The sequence below is a fragment of the Rhinolophus ferrumequinum genome, chromosome 2 (assembly GCF_004115265.2).
Source record: "Rhinolophus ferrumequinum isolate MPI-CBG mRhiFer1 chromosome 2, mRhiFer1_v1.p, whole genome shotgun sequence".
Classification (NCBI taxonomy): Eukaryota; Metazoa; Chordata; class Mammalia; order Chiroptera; family Rhinolophidae; genus Rhinolophus; species Rhinolophus ferrumequinum.
The window spans coordinates 108,895,351-108,913,415 of record NC_046285.1 but is presented as its reverse complement, the minus strand read 5'-3'; the positions used below and the strand labels follow the sequence as shown (position 1 = coordinate 108,913,415).

The 18,065-nt window shown below is 53.8% G+C and overlaps 3 protein-coding genes across 8 annotated transcripts in view; 2 read left to right on the top strand and 1 right to left on the bottom strand.

Moving 5' to 3' along the window:
* Positions 1 to 856: 856 nt before the first annotated feature.
* Positions 857 to 9,004, top strand: C2H21orf58 (chromosome 2 C21orf58 homolog; the record flags this gene model as incomplete). Its single annotated transcript, XM_033122035.1, is given in 4 exon segments — positions 857 to 980; positions 6,654 to 6,937; positions 6,940 to 7,421; positions 7,740 to 9,004. Coding segments are annotated over 4 exon segments (936 nt in total), but the record flags the coding sequence as incomplete, so codon positions are not given.
* A 1,969-nt stretch (positions 9,005 to 10,973) lies between these two features.
* YBEY (ybeY metalloendoribonuclease) lies at positions 10,974 to 15,788 on the bottom strand. 5 transcript variants are annotated; one of them, XM_033122017.1, is made up of 5 exons: positions 15,711 to 15,788; positions 15,035 to 15,276; positions 13,991 to 14,119; positions 12,748 to 12,816; positions 10,974 to 11,764 (listed from the first exon to the last, which is right to left on the bottom strand). In XM_033122017.1, the coding sequence occupies exons 2-5, from the start codon at positions 15,242 to 15,244 to the stop codon at positions 11,678 to 11,680; spliced, it is 495 nt and encodes a 164-aa protein (XP_032977908.1). In that variant the 5' UTR covers positions 15,245 to 15,276; positions 15,711 to 15,788; the 3' UTR covers positions 10,974 to 11,677. The 5 variants fall into 5 exon arrangements, 4 of the variants coding, with proteins under 4 accessions (XP_032977908.1, XP_032977916.1, XP_032977910.1 ...); XM_033122025.1 differs by having other exon boundaries at positions 15,752 to 15,788; XM_033122019.1 differs by lacking the exon at positions 15,711 to 15,788 and adding an exon at positions 15,410 to 15,553 and having other exon boundaries at positions 15,035 to 15,288.
* An 87-nt stretch (positions 15,789 to 15,875) lies between these two features.
* LOC117031495 (germinal-center associated nuclear protein) overlaps positions 15,876 to 18,065 on the top strand; it is a 40,577-nt gene continuing 38,387 nt past the window's right edge. Inside the window, exons 1-2 of one of the 2 annotated variants that reach the window (XM_033122004.1) lie at positions 15,876 to 16,223; positions 16,694 to 18,019. In XM_033122004.1, the coding sequence (XP_032977895.1) occupies positions 16,798 to 18,019 (1,222 nt within the window). In that variant the 5' untranslated portion in view covers positions 15,876 to 16,223; positions 16,694 to 16,797. Of the gene's footprint in view, positions 16,224 to 16,654; positions 18,020 to 18,065 lie in introns of both variants that reach the window. The other variant, XM_033122008.1, reaches the window with a different exon arrangement.

Genomic DNA, 18,065 nt, shown 5'->3' with positions numbered 1-18,065 from the left:
TTTTTTTTTTTGTGTGTGTGTTTTCTCAGAGGCACTGAGTAAAGATGGCCAGATATGCGTATATTTTTTTAAAAAAACATTTGAAAAACTACGATGTTCCTTTGTCGTGGGAACAAGCCAGAATGCAGACGCAGAAGGAGCTCCAGCTGAGTCAGGAGTGGTAGAGCTGTGTTGAGTGTGTGTTTCTGTCGTCCCCACAACCACCCACTAGAACAGACCGTGTTCTCCAAAGTACACAGATTCCTGTCCTGTGCTCAGAACCCCGCCGAATGTGGGCGGGTTCTGACAAATATGCGAGGACCAGCTCATTCCCACGCAGTACAAACTTGTTGAGCAGAAAAAAGCTGGCATGTCCCTTCATTCATCAGATGACCTTGACCCTAAAATCATAACATAACCAGAGAGTACAGATACAGAAAGCTGACGTCTCCTCTCACTGACAAACCTGGTTCAAAAATGCTAAATAAAATGTGGCAACAAACAGTCTTGAGTACATAGGAAAATTCACATGTAAGCTTTATCCAGGTGTCACTGCAGACAGCAGACACCTGTGTGTAATCGGGGCCGTGACAAAAATACGGGATCATTTAGCAGGTGTTGCCATGCTGTTGTTAAAATTTATACCCATTCCTGATCAAATTTCTTAACCAAACTTAGGTAAAAACACTACTGTAGCTTGATAAGGCTACCTACCATAAAACTGCCAAAAAAAAAAAATTGTGCTTCTTGGTAAAACACTAGAAACACTGAAGTCAGAACCAGGCTGAGCTGCCCCTGATGTCCTACTGTTTACTGTTGTCCTGGAAACCCTACCCAGTGCAGGGACACAGACACAGCCACATCGGCATCGAAATGAAGGAGAAACCGTCATTTCCAGAGTGTAAGACTGTCAGTTCAGCAGCTACCTCAGCAGCCACTCACTGCACAGATTCCCCCTGCCCAGGCCTTCCCCACAGAAAGGTCAGGAAGTATTAAGGAAGGTAAGTGTTCCATATTAATACTGTATGGCCTTATGAAATTCTCTGCTCGAGGAAAAATAGTTGTAAGCAGCATGGTCATTAAGGGTCAGCTTTGGCTGCTCGACTGAAGTTACGTGTCCCCAACATGAAAACAGCTTGAACTTTGAGAAAGGCTTGCAGCACTAGCTCTACAAAAACCGCGGTTAGATTGCTTCTTCTTTTTAAATAACTTTTGAATACTTGACTTTTAAAATAGCTTTATTGGATGGCATAGAGTAACTCGCACATATTAAAATGTACAGTCTGATAAGTTTTGACATGTGCACACACCCATGAGCCATCACTACAAGAGAGGGAACAAAGCACCAACTCGAACACTCCCTCAGCCCTTTTCACTCCTCCTTTCTGCCCCCACAGGCAACTGCAGATCAGCTCCTCACTGTGTGTGCGCTTGCATTTTCTAGACTTTTATGTGCAGGGAATCACACAGGATGAACCCTTTTGTATGTTCACTCGGCGCGATGGTTTTAAGAGGCATGACTGCAGCTGTGTCCCTTGGCACCGCCGAACCAGTTTCTGTGTCCTTCTCTATGTTGGCGGACAGTTGGGATGTTTGCAGGTTTTGGTTATCACCCACAAAGCTGCCTTGGGCGTTCAGGCCTGAGTCTCCCTGCAACATGTCCGCATCTCTCCTGGTGAACATGGGAGTGGAGCGGCTGAAAGGCGGGCAGTGTGTCCCCACTCCCACAGAGCCTATACCACTGTGCCCCGCCAGCCGGAGGCTCCAGTCCCTGCATGTCCTCAACTGGCCGATTGAATGGGGGCGGTGGGCGCTCACTGCCGCTTCAATCGGCGTTTCCCTAGTGACTGACAGTGCTGGGGCCAAGGGCACACAGACCCGTGTGTAGGGTCGTCTGACCAGTTGTGTCCCAGTGACTGCAGCTCACCTGTTGAGTCAGTGCTGCATGAGCCATTTCGGGTCCCACGGCTCACGCCGTGTCCACACCAAGGCGCGTGGTGGTGCCAGGGGCAGAGCCGGCACTCTTAACGGGGCAGCCCTGCCAGTGTGTCCCTGTTACCCCTTGTTGGTCTTTCCAGATGAACTTTAGTGACATCTGTTGGGTTCCAGAGGCAAACTGAGCAATCCGGGTGTGTGTGTGTGTGTACATATGTGTGCTTGTATGTGTGTGTGCATTCACACATGCTTGTGTGTGTACATGTGTGCTTATGTGATTTTGCACGTACGTATGCTTATGTGTCTTTGTGTACATGTGCGCTTGTGTATGTGTGTGCACGTGTGTTTGTATGTGTACATGTGCTTATATGTGTTTGTGTGCATGTGTTTATGTGTACAGTGTGTGCACACATGTATGCTTGTGTGTTCACATGTGCTTGTGTGTTTGTGCATGTCCATGTATGTGTGAATGTGCATGTTTGTGCTTGCGTTTGTATGCGTACATGTGCCCTTACATGTTTTGTGTCCATGTGCATGCACTTATGTGTTTGTGTGTACATGTGTGTGCTTATGTGTGCACATGCATGTGCTAATGTGTTTGTGTACATGTGTGCTTGTATGTGTTTGTGTGTGCAAAGGCTCACGTACCTTAAAAGAGAAAACGTGGTATTTAAAAATCACTGGTAAAAATGGAATGTTCCATATGTAGCTAGCTATTTAGAAAAAGTGAAGTCAAGTTCGTGCTCCTTATTCCAGACTGAATCCAACTGGTCAAATATTTGAATGTAAAAGTGTGAACTCTCAGAAGAACTGTGACCGCACTCTGGAGAACTGTTGGGCCGCTGGCTATAAAGTCAAACACAGTGTCCTGTGCCACCTCCTCGCCCACCAACAGGGGACTTGGGACACGGTGGCTCCCTGCTCACTTGATCTACTCGTCACTGTTACCCTTTCAGTCCCGCCTGTTAGAACAACTTCACAGAAATACACATGATATAATTCCACACAGGAAACATTGTTAGAATTTATCTCACCCTTTTCTATATTTTGGGCCATCCTTCTGGAATCATTTTCTACCATCTTGAAATCTTTCATAAGTTTCTTTATAACAGGATACTGAATCTCCCGTGGTGTTTACTTTCTTGCAAATGTTCCATTTCCCCCCCCCTTAAAAAAAACACTTTTAAATATATGTATTTAAGTCTGTTTTTCCAGGACCCATCAGCTCCAAGTCAAGTAGTTGTTTCAATCTAGTTGTGGAACGCCCAGGTCACTGGCCCATGCGGGGATAGAACCGGCAACCTTGGTGTTTATGAACATCGTGCTCTAACCAACTGAGCCATTCAGCCGCCCTCTCCCTTTGTTCTTAAACACTAGTTTTGCTGTATATTCACATCTAGGTGGATACCTATTACCTCTGGACAGGTCCGAAAGACCCTTGTGATTACCCTGGTCCCACCCAGATAATCCAGGATAATCTCCCCATCTCAAGATTCCCTTTTAAAAATTAATTAAATTAAAATATTGTGGTAAAAACACACAAAATTTAGCATCTTAACCATGTCTGAGTGGTAATAACTATATTCACTTTTTTAAATTCAATTTTTATTGCGGAACAGTGTGTTTCTCCAGGGCCCATCAGCTCCAAGTCAAGTCATTGTCCTTCAATCTAGTTGTGTGTGTGGGGGGTGCAGCTCAGCTCCAAGTCCAGTTGCCGTTTTCAATCTTTAGTTGCAGGGGGTGCAGCCCACCATCTCATGCTGGAATGGAACCCGCAACCTTGTTGAGAGCTCGCGCTCTAACCAACTGAGCCATCCGGACATCCCATGATAACTATATTCAGATGCGCCCCAGATCTGGGCCAGCCCAGTGGCTCAGGCAGTTAGAGCTCCATGCTCCTAACTCTGAAGGCTGCCGGTTCGATTCCCACATGGGCCAGTGGGCTCTTAACCACAAGGTTGCCAGTTCGATTCCTCGAGTCCCGCAAGGGACGGTGGGCTGTGCCCCTGCAACTAGCAACGGCAACTGGACCTGGAGCTGAGCTGCGCCCTCCACAACTAAGATTGAAAGAACAACAACTTGACTTGGATAAAAAGTCCTGGAAGTACACACTGTTCCCCAATAAAGTCCTCTTCCCCTTTCCCCAATAAAATCTTTAAAAAAAAAAAAAAGCGCAACAGATCTTTAGAACTTCCCATCTTCCCAAACTGAACCTTGGTCCCCATTAAACACTACCCCCTACTATCTCCCCCAGCACTGGCACCACTATTTCCTGTCTCTGGATCTGACTCCTCGGGGACCTCGTGTGAGGGGACTCATAGTGTTTGTCCTTCTGTCTGGCTCGTCACAGTGTAATGTCCTCAGGGTTCCTGCATGTTGCAGCAGGTGTCAGAATGTCCTCTTTCTTAAGGCTGAATCATATTCCACTGCGTGGACGGACCATGTTTTGCTTGTCGGTCCATCCGTCCATGGGGACTGGGGCTGCTTCCATCCATCCCAAGATTCTTGACTTAATCACACCTGCAAGGTCCCCTTTCCCTGTTACAAAACACGGTAACAGGTTCTGGGGGTTGGGATGTGGCCATCGCTGGGGTCACCGCTCAGCCACCACACTATCCAATCACATTGGGATCCCACAGGTTGTAGGCCTATTCTTTTTGGGGTTGGGTGTTCTAGTTCTTTCCAGTGGGAGGGCCACTCCAGCAGAGCTGACGCACACGTGGGGCCCGTGCCCAGGAATGAGACGTCCCGTTGTCACGCCACGGAAGGAAGGGAGAATTTCAGGTGCCCACAGCACTTCTCCAACGCTGGGTGTTCTTCCATTTTCACCAGCTTGGTGGGTATGTCATGGTAGCTCGCTCTGTTCTCGATTGGCATTTCACCGTTTCATATATTTACTGGCCATCTGAATATCTTTTCGTGACGCGTCGTTCAAGTATCTTGCCTGTTTGTCCGTCAGCCTGCCTGCCTCTCGTTGATTTCTAGGAATTCTTTATACATCCCACGGTGGATGCCTTTATGATCCATGTACTGCAAATATCAAGTCCTTTCTGTGGCCTGCCCTCTACCACTTCACGGTGTCTTTGGATGAACAGAAGTGAATTTTAAGACAGCTCAGTTTTCAGGCTTTTCCTTATGGCTGGTGCTTCTGGTGTCCTGTTTAAGAAGTCCTGACCTGCTCCAGGTCGTGTCTTCTCCTATGGATGTGTTGACCTTTCCCATTCGGAGTTACAATCCATCTGGAGATTTGTGTGTGCTGTGGCTTACGGATCAATGTTATTGTTTTGCCATGGACGTTAGTTTGACCCTGTGCCATTTACTGAAGACTCTGTCCCACTGTACTGATGTGTCCCTTTGGCGTGGGTCCATTTCCATGCCCTCTGGTCGTCTTCATAGTCTCACACCTGACTGTCAGTGGGAGTCCTGCGGGCCTGACTGGAGACGCGTCCTCCTCAGAGGGCTCCCGCTGCTGCCAGTGGTGGGGGCAGCCCCAGGCCCACGTGGGTGTCCTCGAGGGTCTCCCCAGGTGGGCTGCCAGACTCAGCCTCCCGACTCTTGTCTTGCAGGGCCCGTCCCCACAGCTGTGGTGCTGCAGGAGTCTGGCTATGGGCCCCTAGCTCCATAACTCCCCAGCCCTGTGGCAAAATCCGTCAGTCAGGGCTCTCCAGAGAAAAAGAACCGACAGGATATGTACACAGAAAGAAAGATGTGTTTTAAGGAACTGGCCCGTGCTGTTATGGAGGCCTGGCTAGTCCAACATCTGCAGATGGGCTGAGCGGCCGGAGACCCAGGGAGGCATTGTGGCTGAGTGTGGAGGCTGTCTGCTGGCGTGTCCTGTCTTGTTGGAGCCCCTGGTCCTAGGCCTCCAGGCTCCTGTTTGTGTGACTGCGCCTAGGGGACCTACCTTCGTTTGGTGAGGCTGGCAGAGCCTCGAGGAAATGCCTAATTTCCAGGGCCTGGTTGCTGTGGAAAGGACCCATGTTTACCTCTCACACCTACAAAATTTACGTCATGGTATCCAGAGTTGGTGAATGTCTTAGTTTCCTGGGGCTGCCATACAAAGCGCCACAAGCTTGAAACAGCAGAAATCTACCCTACCAGCCTGCAAGGCAGAAGTCCAAAATCAAGGTGTTGCAGGGCTGCACTCCTTCCAGGGCTCGGTCTTCCTGCCTCTTCCAGCAGTGGCTCCAGGTGGTTCTAGGCGTCCTGGGCTTGTGGCTGCATCACTCCAGTGTCTGCCTGGTCATCACATGGCCTCTTCTATGTGTCTCCCCTTCTGTCTCCATGTCCCTTTGCCTCTCTCTTATCAGGACACTTGTCATTGGATTGGGGGCCCACCCGGAGAACCCAGGCCCTTAATCATACCTGCCAAAACTCTTTTCCCAAATAAGGCCATGTTCTGAGGGCTTGGGGGTAGGACGTGGACACACATTTCGGGTGCCACAATGCAGCCCAGGTGGACCTGAGGCATCTGCTAGTAGGAAGGCAAAGTGGAGGTCATTGTCCAGAGCCCAGCTGGGCCCGTCCACACACTGCACAGCATACACACCATCTGACCTGGAAGTTTCACGTCTGGGGAGTTGTCCCCAGACGGGTGGGAGGCACAGACCCCTGAGCCGGTGGCTCTGAGGCTCGTGATACACTACATCTGTTTCTACGCGCTGTCTGGAAGCTCTGTTCTCAGGCGAGGCCCCGCCAGGCGGAGCAGGCGGTGAGTGACAGAGCCCCACCCCTTTCAGACATGGTGGAGATGATGCTGCTGCAGACGGCACAGATGCACCAGGTCATCATGCAAAGCCTGATGCTCCAAGCCCTGCCCCCATCGGCGATGGCACCCTCCCAGGGACCGCAGGCCACACCCCAGAACCCCACCCTGCAGGTAGGCTCAGCCTGGAGCAGACACCAGGCAAAGGAGGCCACCCAAGTCAACACCCCAGTACCTGGGCGGCTTCTCTTCTGGAATCTGTGCATGTGTGTAACTCTGCAAAGCACAGTTTGGGCTCTGGGGGTCTGTGATGAGCTGTGAAGCCTCCCAGTGCACCCGTTCCCCCAGATGAGGACGGGGTCGTGCAGTCTGGGGTCCAGAAACCTGCCACCTTGGGCCAGGCTGTCCCAACGCTCCCGTCCCCTCCGGCTCCGGCCCCGCCCACCCGGTCTCCGGCTCCGCCCACTCCGGGCTCCCGTCCCGCCCCTAGTCCCGAACCAGGCGGAGGGACAGGCCAGCCGCAGCGCCTTGTCGCGTTGAAATGGGCCGCTGTGTGTGCCGATCTCCCGCAGCGGGCTCACGCCGCCGTCCCGCGAGCTGAGAAGCGGAAGCCGCCGTCCGTGCACCACCACCATCACCACCCCGCGCCCGCAGCCCCGCTGCAGGCCGTCCCTGCGCCCGGCTCACCTGCGCCTTTCTCCGTGTGGTCCCCGGTGGTCCCGGCCACCGCCCTCCCGCCGGCCGCCAGCTTCCTGCCCACCGTGCGCCACGTGACCGGCCCTCCAGCCGCTGCCCTGAGCGCGTAGGTCCTGGCGGGGCCCAAGGCCAGCTTGCTGTGGGCTGCGGGAGGACCCCAGGCCTGGATCGCCCCTCCCACCCCTGCTGAGAAGCCAGTGGACGTCCGGTCTTTGTCAGGCCCGCGGGCTGCAGCAGGGAACCTGGAAAGGACCCCACGGCGCCCTCCCGGGGAGCCGCCCGCTGCTTGGGTCATTTGTTCAGCCCAGCAGCGGGGCTCTGGGAGTGTCCAGTACAAGCACTGTGGGCGAGGGCCCCAAGCCAACCTGGCAGCAGGAGCCAGCCCCGACAGTAACGACACCCAGACATCTTGCCTTTCCTTTAGGGTGGCATCCGACGGCGTCCTGCCCGCTCAGGTTCCGGGCCTGTGAGCCCCACGATGGCCGGCCGCTCCTTGTCCTCCCAGCAGAGGCGCCCCGGAAAACCAGGCGGAAGCCCGGCAGTCGTCCCTGGCGGGGGACTCGGAGGGTCTTAAGGAAACGGGGATTTCGTTAGGAAAGATGCCCTGGAGCCACAGAAGGAAAGATCCATAGATTTAGCCACATAAGAATATAAACCTTCCTGCGGGAAAAGTACCCTAACCAGTCAAATAGACTGAACACTGGGATATCTGCTGTCCACACGGGTGGCAGTGCTGAGGGGCAGAAGGAGCAGCTGCAGAGCGTGAGCTGATGTCCGGTGAGGAAAGCGCTGCTGTGTGGCTGGACCCACACGCCAGCCCGTCTGCTCTGGAGATGAACCGGCAGAAACTGCACACGGCCACCAGACTCTGTTCCGTTTGCTCTTCTGCTTCTCTTGGAAGTACCAAAATGAATACGTCACCTTTACTCTCTTTGGTACGTTCTTTTCTTGGTGGATTTATGTCCTCTTGCTGTTTTAGTACTGTCTTCATGTAAGTGTCATTTAAGTATCATGACTGTTTTCATGGCCCCTTTGGGGCAACCGATCTGGTTCCGTACAAGTAGGAGCCCTGTCTTTGCATCCATGGACCGTCGCGGGTTCTCCCGAAGGCTTGTAAGAGGAAGCCGGGCGCCCTTCGAGCTGCCTTCTCACTGCACACAGACTCCCTCCGGGCTGCCCAGGCGGTCCGTGCCCACCGGTGGGCTGGGCCACGTCTCTCGATGAACAAAAGTCTGACCTGATTCCTTATTTTCACATTAACTTTTTCTGATATGGTTTTCTCTTTGGCTTTATTTATCAACATTATGAAAACTCCGCTCAGTGCACCTTCTGTGTAGGAAAATCCCAGCTCTTCCCTTGCGTGTTTCTTCCCCGTGAATGTCCTTCACTCTCACAAGGACACTTCCCTTGTGGGGAGGCTGCTGCTCCCCACAACCACAGGCGGGTCTCCAACTCCTGCCGGTTCCTACAGCTCAATCAAGTCCTGACACCGTCTACCCCCGGAGTGTGGCGGGTCCCACAGGTGTGGGCTCAGTCCCACAATCGGCCCTGTCCCCTCACTTGTGATGCCAATCACAAGTCCACATGGTCACCTGTGCTTCTGACCCGCCGGCTCTAGACCAGAGGTCCCCATGAGCCCTCCTCGGTTCCTTTACCTGGAACAGCACACAGAGCTCAGGGATACCCTGATATTTTCCAGTTTATTCAAGGACGTGATGAAGGACACAGATGACGAGGCAGATGAAGAAACCCACTGCCGTCGCCTGGGAGGCTCCCGAGCACAGGGGCTTCCGTCCCGTGGAGTTAGGTGTGCGCCCACCAGAGGCTCCCGAGCCCCAGACTGTTGGGATGTTACGGAGGCTTCCTCTCGTAGGCATGATGGACCATCACCTCCATCGCCAGCCGCTCTGCCCTCTGGAGGGTGGGGGCCGGGCTGGGACTTCCCAGCTTCTAATCACCCCCATCCAAGAGTCACCCAGCGTCACCTCACTAGGTGACTGTCATGCAGGAAGTTCCATGGGATTTTGGAGCTCAGGTGTCAGGAACCGGGGGCAGAGACGAATAGAAGTATGTGTTTTCTCTATTAGCTCACACACGGCCTTGCTGGGTCAGCAGGTTGAAGGAAACATGGACCTGCACCCAGGAGTGTTGGATGCTGTGGAGCCCAGGATGGGGCACCGCGGGCTGGGCCACCCCTGAGGGGGGCACGGGCGAAGGTACTCTAGACGTGGTCCCCCTTGGTCCCCGTCGAGCCAGCCTGGGGAAGCTGAAGAGGTCTGAGCGGGCCACAGAAGCCGGATGGGTTTGCCTGGGAAGAGGTCGTGGGTCAGGTGCTTGGAGGTGGTGGTTGGGGCTTTGCAGGACGTGATGTTGTGACGTGAGAAATATGTATTTGGTCTTCGTCCTAGTTCCTGGCACAGAGCTCCCAGAACCCTGTAATTCCCAGGTGATGGGGTGAGAGGAGCCCCTTCTAGCCACACCCGACGTTATTCTAATGGGGGACCTGGGCCCCTGTAGAGCTTAGGGATGAAGCTGGTCACCAGGGGAACCTGGGATGAGAGGGCTGGGCCTTTCCCCCCACCCCCAACCTTAGGGGTGACTGACTCTCTCGTGCCTGGGTGATGGGACCCTAAGCCATGGGGCTGGTGAAGCTTCTGGGGGCATGGGTGATGCACCGGCTCTAAGAGCATGAGCTCCTGTACCCCGGCCCCCCCCACGTCACCCAAGGGACCCTTCATCTGGCTGTTATTCGTGTCCGTGGTCACGTGTGGGGGTTTGCCCGAGTTCTGTGAGCCATTCCAATTATTGAACCAGAGGAGGGGTCGTCTGAACCCGAATTGTAGCAAAGTTGGTCAGAAGTGGGGGGGTCTGGTGAGTCTGAGGCCTTAACTTGTGGGGTCTGCATAAGCTCCTGTTGTGAGTAGTTTTCTCTGAATGGCTGAGCGCTTGGACCCGTGGTGAGGGGGTTCTGGGGGCTCCTACACTGTGCCCCTGTGTGCCGTGACGGCAGTGACGCAGCGTCCAAGACCCGTGAAGCGAGAGGCACCGCGCAGGTGGCTGGAGCCTCAGCACACTCCGCCGTCCATGGATCTATGGGGGCTGGGTCTGCATACGTACAGGACATAAGGGGCTCAGGGAGCAAGCGCCTCCTGGAGCAGGAGGGGCCTGTCGGGGAGACACTGGGTCTGCAGGACACTCTGGAACCAGGGCCCTTGGGGCACAAGTGAACAGTGGAACGAAATAGAGCCAAGACAGCTCCACGCCTGGTGGCAGACGACAGCTGCTGATGGACAGTGGGCTGGCTTTTCTGCTATCAAGTCAGAAGGACACTTGACCACCTTCTATATTTTCAGAGGTACATAGAAATCTCTGAATCAGGAAAAACCAATAGGAAAATGGCACAGCCCTGAGCAGTCACCTTACAGCAGAGGGTCATTGGTGACAGGAGAAATGCAGGACGGCCGCGGTGCACGCACGGACACCCGTCCTCGAGGAGGGGTCGGTGTGCCCCAGTCGGGGTCTGGACCCTGAGGTCATGCTACGGGCTGTGGGGGCACAAGTGACCAGAAAGAAGTATTGGGCATCACCTGGTAAAGCTGGACCTCCCGCCCCTGGCCCCCCAGCACCCGGCCTGTGTCCGGATGGGACAGAACCACCAAGTCTCAGGACCCCTTCAGTCTCAGAAAGGATTCGCAGCCAAGAGCTCTGTGGCTCTCTACGTTGACTTTACACTGAGAACAAACTTAGCTGCCAAGCAGGCCACGTGTAGCCAGTGGTGACTCAGGAGGGCCACAGGCCCAAGTCCCTGTCCTCGAGAGCCCGGGATCCACAGCCAGGCTGAGACAGGACACAAATCCGGTGGGAAAAGCGTTGTCATGTCTCTAAAATTGACTCGTGGGGAAACCAAGTCCTCAGCATCGTGGCATCCCCGGATTTTAGGGCCCAAGAGCGTCTGAGAGGCTGGCCTTTTGCAGCTACTGGGGAGGCCCGGGTAGTGCAGGCCCCTGTGGGCTCAGTGCCTGGCCCCCCACGACCTGCTCCCGCCCATATGTCCCCCCACCCCCCGGCCATGTGCTTCACCCTTCTGAGTGGCTGCAGAGCTGGGAGACAGAAAGACCTCATTACCAAAGGCAGGACCAGGGAGGGGAGGGGAGATACTCCGTCTCCCCATTTTAAGAGTTTAGAACTGGTTTACGTACAGTGCTGGAAATAACATGTCTGACGGGAATGGAACTGTCACTCGTATTGTAAGCAACAGGTCCACTCCTGGGCAGTCAGCAGCAGGGCCCTCAGTTTGGCGGAGCCCAAAGGGAGGGGTCAGCGCCCCCACAGGCGGCGTCCTTGTGTCCTGGGCCGCGACCCTCAGAAGAGGCCCCTGCTCAGGGGCTGGAGCCGGTCCCCGGTGTGCCTGCCCAGCTCTTCCAGAACCTCCATCTCCTTCTGGTACATCTGAAAGGAAGGGACGGAAACCACGGTGGACATACCCAGCCAGCCCGGCCTCCCCGGCCCAGGGCTGTGGCCCGGGGAGCTTTGGCCTCGGGGCTCCTCACACAGGGTGATAGGCAGGTCCTGCTCCTGGACTTGTGCAAGGGGGTGCAGACAGGCTGCCGGTGGGTGAGCGGTGGGGGCAGGCGGGGCTGGGGCTGGGGCTGAGGTGGTGGCCTCGGGTAGGAAAGGGGAGAGCCTGCCTGGGGTCGCAGAACCAGCCAGGAGGATGCCAGGGGTACAGATGGCCCCCTCCTGGGGGAAGGGCAGTCTGGGCCTGGAGTGCTGGGGCCCCTGCAGGACTCCTGGTCTGGGTTGTAGAGGTGTGGGAGGGGTGAGCGCGGGTGGGAGGGGGTGAGGTGTGGGGGGCGGGGCGGCAGAGCTAGGGTGTGGCTGGTGTGGACCCAGCCTCGGGCGGTTGGGGGACAGGACAGGTGCATCAGGGACTCTTGTTAATGGAAAGGCTTTATGCCTTTCAGACAACCCGACGGTGTGACTACCATTACCGTGTGAGGTTATTAAACACAGCATGGCACACACACCGTACACCACGCGGGCCTCTCTGGGTACAGGTTGGCACGCTCCAAGGAAGCCACCTGCCTCGTGACTTTACACAACAGGTCTCTACCAGCCGCCTGCACACTTTAAGTCCTGTTACCAACTGATGAATACCATCACGATTTCTCTCGTAAAGATTTTAAAACTTTAAGCCATTAGAATTTCATAGAGTTTTTAGGATTCAGTGTCTCTGCTCAGACCCTCCTCTCAACAGTGAGTTAATGCAGTTAACAGGATTTGGGGAGTCCACTGTTTAAACAAACATTGTGAGTCTTCTGTAAAGCAGGCATTGGTAAAATTCCCTATTTTACTGTTTTTTCCATTTTGGTTTTCAGCATTGACTGTCAGGGGCAGGTGGGGCCACCATGGCCGTGGGGGACGGTGCCTACCTTCTGCCACGCGGCCTCTGTGCTGTGTGTGAAGCCCAATAGATGACAGAGCCCATGGGTGGCTGTCACCTGTTGGAACAATTGAGAAGCGGCCTCAGGGGCTGGTCATGACCAAGCCATGAGCCAGGAGACAATGGAGGCAGGGCGAGCCCAGCCCACGCCTGGTGGGGGCTGAGGAGCCCTCCTCTGGGCCCAGGCAGGGCTGTGGGAGGGTGTGGGTGGGCAGTGAAGTCACGGGTGTGAAGATGGGGACCTCCCAAGGTGGAGGGGAGGGGCAGTGGTTATTTCCAGAGGAGACAGCTGCTCTCAGGGCCCAGGGAGGGGCGGAAGGGTGGGGAGCCGTGGAGACATGGAGGACGGGGTAGCTGGAGGGTAAGGGGGCTGTTCGCTGGGCCTACATGCAACTGGGGGTCAGCAGGGCGGTCAGTGGCCTGGACTGGCCCTGTGCTGGGGATGAGGACCCCAAGAGGTGTGCCCTGGCCCTCCGTTTCGTAACAATCCTCAGGAGGTACGAGGAGTGGGAGCAGATGACCACACTGCCCCCAGATCCCGGGGTGCATGCTGCTGGCCAGAGGTCCCAGAGCTGGACTGAGCTGATCAGCTCTGCCTACACTGGGTTTGCTGTCACTCAGGAAGGAAGGACAGCCTCCTTCTCCTCACAGTGGGTCTCGCTGGGAAACTCTACTTCAAGTCACACAGAAGCACCCGGACCCCCCAAACGTAATTCAGGATGTGGTTACTGGGCCAAAGGAAGACCCCTCAGTTGAATCCCTGGGGAAGTTAAAATACGACTCGATCACACACATCTCTTTTAGGACACCCTCCCCTCTCCCGTCAGCCTTTCATTTTTACGTTAAGCTGAGGAGACAGATCTCAGATCTGGATGGTCCTGGACGCTAGAATCCTGTTCACCTCGGGCAGTTTCCTAAGAAGCTTGTTCAGGAAGTCTGAGTTAGCTGCACAGCTGCTGAGCTTGAGGTGAAAACTAAACACAAGGCCCTTCGTGGGAGCTTCCATCTCAGCAGCGAGATCTCCCTGCCCTCTCTGCCCCCAACACGGCCACAGGGTGTGTAGCCCCCCCCAGCCTCCTCTCCCTGTGGGCCTCCCTCCATAACCCTCGTCCTGTAGGTAGGTGATAGTGTGGATGCAGGTGGCACCTCGTCATCCTATTCTCGTGGTCTGGATGAAGGGCAGGGCTTTTATTGTGTTGGCCAGGATCTGTCACTTCAGGTTTCCCACTTACAGTCAGGATGTCATAGTAATTTTCATTTTCTTTGCAGTGCTGGAAGATATACTCCACTCCTAGGAAAATGTCCCCCAGATTATAGTCCTCTGCAAAATCTGGCTGAGGAATTTCGCCTGCTTTCAGATTCTGCAAATGAAGAAATACAGACTGGGAGAACAGGGCCTCAGGAATCAATCTGACGACAGGCCTCCAGATTTCATCCTCTCACTACTCCTATGAGGCGGGGGCGCGGAGCCAGTCACACGAGTCACTTAACATGTTTCCACCGTGTCAAATGAGTTACTTTCCACCATTTCTTTCATCCTTCCCAATGCATAGTCACACAGATCCTTCTAGTAGGTATTTTACCACATTCATACAATTTTATATTTCTGTTCTTTCCACGTGGTGTTTTGTCCCAAACAGCCTTTCACATTTTCATACTTAAAGACCATAAAGACAAGTGAGTTCAAATGAGTTCTGTTCACACTGAGCCAGTCACCTATGGCGATATATTTACGTAGAGTATTAATAGTTTTTCTTCCTCTTAGGGAAAATGTAAGTGAACATTTTAATGTTACATATTTAACATTTCATTGGTTCCTTCTGTTGGTTGAACTTCATAGGTGTGACACTAGTGGATTCAAGAGGACACACGTTTTAGGTGGGGGTCGCCAAGCTGCTTTCCAAAAGGGGCGCTTCAGTTTGTACCGCCTCCACATAACAGAGACTGTAACCTGACGGCTATCAGGTAGTTGTTAAAATATTTACCCAGGCCCGTTCTTTTACTCAGTGCTGTTTGAATTTCTCTCCATACCTATTCATTATTGGTTATTTATTATTGATTCACATTCAAGACTGCAGAGGCCCTGTCCTTCTAATTCACCGATAGTCCCCATCCCTCCAGTGACGGGCACCGGTCTAGCACTGGGATGAACTCTACTTTTGTGTGTATTTGCAAGTTTTCAAAATAAAACTGAAAAAACGTGTGTAGTATAATTAACCCAGGAAATTTACACTGGACAGTAGGCGAGACGAGGTGAGGAGGAAAACACGTTTTACCTCATGAAATGGAAAAGAAAGCACATCGGTCGGGACGTCTTTCCCTCTGTAGGTCCTGTTAATGTGCTGAATCCTCTTGTTGTCTACGCAGACGACCCCCAGGTCGAATTTCCGGACCCCTAAGATGCCCCTCACCAGCTCCAGCCGGCGGCGGAGCGGCGCCCTCCTGAGCGGGACGGCGCGCTGCAGGTTGCGGATCCCCAGACTCATGGCGCAAGGGCGTCGCGGCGTGTCCGGCGTGTCTGCACAGGAACCCGTGGTGCAAGTTTGAAAAGACAAGTCAGTGCGGAAAGTGATGGCACGTTCTGCACACACACACACACACACACACACATACAATCATTTTATTTGGTGCACTGTCATTGGAAAACTTACAGTTCACATTTTACGATAAGGAAGATATAAAAGTGAAGGGATATAAAAGGACGCCCTCGTAAGGCGTCCAGAATGGATAACAGCAGCCTTAGGAAACAGGCTGGTGGAGAGAAAGCGGCCATTACCAGCGAGGGCGGGTGAATGGGGGTGGGGGCAGGGGAGGAAGTGGCGGGGGCGTGGGGTGGGGGATGGGGCGCGTCCGGCCCGGTGCGGGGCTTCCCAGGAACCGCTGAGCGGAGGCCGGGAGCCCGGGATCGCAGGTTCCTGCAGTTCGGGGGGAGGAAGCCGCCCACGCACGTACCGGGGCCGAAACCCGCGGACCAGGACCGGGACCCCGTGCACCGGAAACCCCACTGCCGCCGCCCGGTCCGAGAGCGGAACCCCAACGCGACTGGGCGCGGGCGGAGCCGGACTGCGCGGAAGGACCGGAAGTCGGTCCGCTACTTTTTCTGTCCGCGGCGCGCAAGGAAGTTCTTGCTCCGACGTTCGCGGTTAGTGTCCGCACTTCCAGCAGGGCACCGCGAGCCCCGAGGTGGCGGCCTCCCAGAGCCGGACAGTGAGTGCGGCGTGGGGCCCGAGCCAGGTGGCGGCCTCCTCTTCCCCTCGTGCGGCTCTCCGGTGCCGCCGCGCGCGCGTCGCTAAAGGGGCGGGCCGGGTCGGGACGGCGGGCGCCAGGCCCTGGAGGCGGCCTGTGCGCGGACCTACGGCACCGCGGCAGATTTGGGGTCGTGCAGCTTCCGCTCCCCGCCCTACCCCGGCCTCTCCGCGTGAGTACCCTGGAACTTCAAGCCAGTTCCTTCGGACAGTTGCCCAGGTATAAAAACGTTTTATTTCTGTGTTTGGAAACAGTATTTAGTGCCCTGGAAACTCTTGAGAAAAATGAGATGGGTGGCAACACTGAAACACTGATGTTTGATGGTGTTACAATGTATCCTTCTGGCTACGGAGATTGGCAGGTCAAGAGAAACTTGAAGAGCGTAACGGTATTCATTTATTAAATTAACATTTGAAGTTTTTCGTGAATTTACGAATTTAGTCAAATGATTTGTTTTTAGTGACACTTTAAAGTTCAGTATAATAATTTATTTGCACCACCCTCTACCCCACACTCCAAAAAAACCGCACCACAAACAAACAAAAAAACCACTGGCTCTCAGAAAATACTATTCAGTCCTTTGCTTTTTCTGCCTTTTAAGTGATTTAGAGTGTGACATGTGATTAAAAATTCTTTTTTTTGTCTTCCAGCAGGCCATAGCTCTGGTGATGGGAATTTTTGTCTTTCAGCTTATGTGCAAATGAAGGGGAGTCCCTAGTTCAACAGACTGTTTAAGGAAGAGGAGTGCTTTGTACCTGCAGTATTTATTACCTTGGGATAACCGGATCAGAAGATGAACCCAACTAACCCTTTCGGCGGGCAGCAGCCTAGTGCTTTCCCACCATCTTCCAATAATAGTTCCATAGGGCCATTTCCAACCAAGCCGCCATTTCGATTTGGTCAGCCTTCTCTTTTTGGACAAAACAACACATTACCTGGGAAAAGCTCAGGATTTTCACAGGTATCCAGCTTTCCAGCAGCTTCTGGAGTAGGTCATTCTCCTTCAGCACAAACATTAGGATTCTCCCACACCTCAAACGTTGGACTCTTTTCTGGGCTTGAACACACTCCGGCCTTTATAGCTGCCCCTGGACCTTCAAGTTCATGTGCACCTGGAACCTCAGGATTTAGTTTTAAGTCACCCAACCTTGGGGCTTTCCCAGGTACGTCTGCTTTTGGACCAGAAACTGGAGAAGTCGCAAGCTCTGGTTTTGGGAAAACAGAATTCAGCTTTAAACCTCTGGAAAATTCAGTGTTCAGACCAATACTGGGGGCTGAATCTGAGCCAGAGAAAACTCAGAGCCAAATTACTTCTGGATTTTTCACATTTTCCCACCCCATTAGTAGTGGACCTGGGGGACTGGCCCCATTTCCTTTTACTCAGGTGACAAGTGGTTCAGCTACCAATTCAAATTTTACCTTTTCAAAATCAGCTGATAGTAACTCATCATCGCCCTTTACCCCTGCTCTGTCAAACCAAAATGTGGAGGAAGAGAAGCGAGGCCCCAAATCACTGTTTGGAAGTCTTAATAGTAGCTTCACTAGCTTCCCCATATCTTCTTCAGGATCTCTGGGGGAACCCTTCCCAGTTAGCAAAACGGGTGTCCGACAAGGCTGTGAGGAAGCGGTTTCCCCGGTGGAGCCGGTGCCCAGCCTCATGAAAGGACTGAAAAGAAAGGAGGACCAGGACCGCTCCCCGAGGAGACACGGCCACGATGCTGCCGAAGACTCGGACCCTCTGTCGCGGGGTGATCATCCTCCCGATAAACGGCCCGTCCGCCTGAATCGACCCCGGGGAGGCACTCTGTTTGGGCGGACAATACAGGATGTCTTTAAAAGCAATAAAGAAGTTGGTCGTCTGGGCAACAAGGAATCTAGAAAGGAAATCGGCTGTGCCGAGTCTGGAGAAAATGACCACATGGCCATCCCAGGAGGGAGTCAGTCTGTTCTGGCACCTTCCCGGCTTCCAGTTGTGAATAAAGAGGAAGAAACTGAAAGTAGAGATAAAAAAGAAGGTGAGCTCGGAACACGTACAACATAAACAGTAAATCCTGCTGGCCA

Coding starts and splice junctions, on each gene's coding strand:
- YBEY (XM_033122017.1), bottom strand. CDS start 15,244: ATGAGTCTGGGGATCCGCAACCTGCAGCGCGCCGTCCCGCTCAGGAGG. Junction 12,817..13,990: donor ATTACTATGACATCCTGACT/GTAAGTGGGAAA, acceptor TTGTTCCAACAG/GTGACAGCCACCCATGGGCT. Junction 11,765..12,747: donor CAGAGGCCGCGTGGCAGAAG/GTAGGCACCGTC, acceptor CCTTCCTTTCAG/ATGTACCAGAAGGAGATGGA.